The sequence below is a fragment of the Microtus ochrogaster genome, chromosome 8 (assembly GCF_000317375.1).
Source record: "Microtus ochrogaster isolate Prairie Vole_2 chromosome 8, MicOch1.0, whole genome shotgun sequence".
Taxonomy (NCBI): domain Eukaryota; kingdom Metazoa; phylum Chordata; class Mammalia; order Rodentia; family Cricetidae; genus Microtus; species Microtus ochrogaster.
Genome location: NC_022015.1, coordinates 73,606,916 through 73,609,688, shown reverse-complemented (window position 1 = coordinate 73,609,688; position 2,773 = coordinate 73,606,916). Strand labels below are relative to the sequence as shown.

The 2,773-nt window shown below is 42.5% G+C and overlaps 1 protein-coding gene across 1 annotated transcript in view; it reads left to right on the top strand.

Annotated features, from left to right (window-relative positions):
- Armh3 (armadillo-like helical domain containing 3) overlaps window positions 1-2,773 on the top strand; it is a 206,356-nt gene that overhangs the window by 33,099 nt on the left and 170,484 nt on the right. The window contains exons 6-8 of the mRNA XM_005352384.2: window positions 375-467; window positions 1,129-1,203; window positions 1,318-1,404. Of these exons, the coding sequence (XP_005352441.1) occupies window positions 375-467; window positions 1,129-1,203; window positions 1,318-1,404 (255 nt within the window). The remainder of the gene's footprint in view (window positions 1-374; window positions 468-1,128; window positions 1,204-1,317; window positions 1,405-2,773) is intronic.

The following is a 2,773-nucleotide window of genomic DNA, read 5'->3' as shown; positions in this document are numbered from 1 at the left end:
TGGAACTAGCTCTTGTAGACCAGGCTGGTCTCGAACTCACAGAGATCCGCCTGCCTCTGCCTCCCAAGTGCTGGGATTAAAGGCATGCACCACCACCGCCCTGCCTACTTCATTCTTTTGATCTTAAGGTTTATTTGTGTGTAAAGCTTCCAACATTCATGTAGTACAGGAGTAATACCCCATTGTTCTCTGTGGTTGTTCTAAAGCATTGTCTCCAAGTAGCTAGACTTTGAAGTCTTTTTTGATCTTGCATGGCCTGGACTAGGGAAATGATACAATTGATTCACAGTTATTCACTTTATCCTGCAGAATATAACAGCACAGGGTCTAAGTGTTACTTAGTGTGCCTTAATGTTTATGGTTCTCTTTCCCAGAACTTGATGGAGAGTTTGGATTCACTACTTTGTGCAGAAGGTTCCGAAAGTCTGAAGAGTTTATGCCTGAAACTTCTTCTTTGCTTAGTGACTGTAAGTGACCCCCATATGTTTGTCAAGGGTGTTAATCACAGCAGAGTCAAACCTAGTTGAGTTTCCTCCCAAAGGAAAAAGAGAAATTCTTTACTGGGATATTATATCATTTCCTTTGGTCTGAACATATAGAGGGAAGTTAGTTGTATGGAATTATGCTTTTGGGGAATTAACCTTTGAGCAGCTACTGGCATTTTTAACCTGCAGGTTATATGATATTATCTTATCACTTTATTTTTTATTTTACTTAAACATTTTAAAACCAATTTTTAGTTCGTGTTGTGTCCCTTCCCCATACAAAAAGTCATGTTGGTCAGAAGACAGATTTCCGGAGTTGGGTCTCTCCCTCCACCATATGGGTTCCAGGGTGAAGCTCAGGTCATCAGGCTTGGTGGCAAGGGCCTTAACCTGCTGAGCCATCTCCAGTTGATACCTGTCATGTCGGCAGGGATATTTCAGGAGAACTACCATCTTTTGGATTGTCTGACTTTTCATTTTCATTGGGTCTCTCTTGAAAATGGTTCTGGGAATTCTGAATCTTGGGATATTTTTGTTTGCTCTTTGCTTTGACATTTCCGTCACTTAGATGCTAGGGTAGTAGATACACATGAGATGTCAGGTGCGTGGTACAGACCTTCACAAGTGTTTTTATTGCATTCAGGTTACAGACAACATCAGTCAGAACACTATCCTGGAATATGTAATGATCAACAGTATATTTGAAGCAATTCTACAGGTAGGCCAGTTTTCTGATGCCTTTCTCTTATAGATGCTCTTCACATTTTCAGTCCGCCTTCCATGGAACCAGGACTTAGCACTTAGGCGTTATGTACTGTGCTTCTTGTTACAGATACTGTCCCATCCCCCAAGTCGTAGAGAGCATGGGTATGATGCTGTAGTCCTCTTGGCTTTGCTGGTCAACTACAGAAAATACGAGGTACGTGGGTCCCTAGTGTGCAGTTGTTATTTCCGTAGTCATCTTGCTGGACACAGCAGCCATTTTATAAGACCGCTGAACATAGAAGACGGGCTCTTGGTGAACTGGGTTTTTGCTACTATACCTGGCTTTTATCTCCTGAGTGGTGGCATTTATGGGCATTTACTACTATGCCTGGCTTTTACCTAGGAGTGTTGTTTTTCATTTTTTGTTTTTGAGACAGTCTTACTGCATATCCTTGGCTATCCTGGAACTCACATAGACCTTCCTGTTTCCGCTGAGTGCTAGGATTAGAGTAATTGCCACCATGCTCAACCCCCTAGGAACTTTTTTTTCCCCCCCAGACAGGGTTTTTCTGTTACCCACAACTGTTCTAGAGACCAAGCTGGCATGGAACTCATAGAAATCTGCTTGCCTCTGTCTTTCCAGTGCGCCATCAACACCTGGCAGGAACTTTTTAAAAATCAAAAAGGGTTTGGATTATTAACTCTAGTTATATCACACTGAATCAGAATTTGTGGGAGAGGAACTGATCATTTATTTTTTAAAAGATCCCTAACTGAACCTATGTAAGGTTGCTCATGCCTGTAATCTCAGCACCTTGCAGGCTGAGACAGAGGCTTGCTACAAATTCAAGGACAGCTGTGCTACATGGTAAATTCTGGGCCAGCTTGGGGTACAAAGTAACATCCTATCTCAAAACAAACAAACAAACAGACAAACCCAGTCTAACAAAATGATAAACCAGAATTAGAAATCGCAATCCTACTGCATCTGCTTTGGGAGATTATTTTACATGTATGTGTGTGTGACTGAGTACATATATATGTAGCATGTGCATGCAGTTACCCTTAAAGGCCAGAAGAGGGCACCGGATTCCCCTGGAACTGGGGACACGACATGGATGCTAGAACTGAACCAGGGTCTTCTGCAAGAACAGCAAGTACTTTTAATCACTAAGCCATTTCTCTAGTTCCAATATATATATTTTTAAATAGGATACTGCTATGTAGCCCTGACTAGCCTAGAATTCAGTATGTAGAGTGGGCTGGTCTGGAAGTCGTGCCTCTCTAGTGTGCCCTCCCTGTGCCTGACTCAGTTCTGTGATGTGCAGGCCTGTGTGACTATTTCTGGCAAGACTTGTTTTATGCATCTTATCACTGTTGTTCTAAGAGCTTTCTGGCTCTTTTGTTCATTTTGTTTTGTTTTATATTTTTTTGAGACAGGCTTTCTCTGTGTAACAGTCCCAGCTGTCCTGGAACTTGCTTTGTAGACCAGGCTGGCCTTGAACTCACAGATATCCTCCTGCTTCAGCCTCCTGAGGGTTGGAATTAAAGGCTTGGGCCACCACCACTCAACTGAGCTCTCT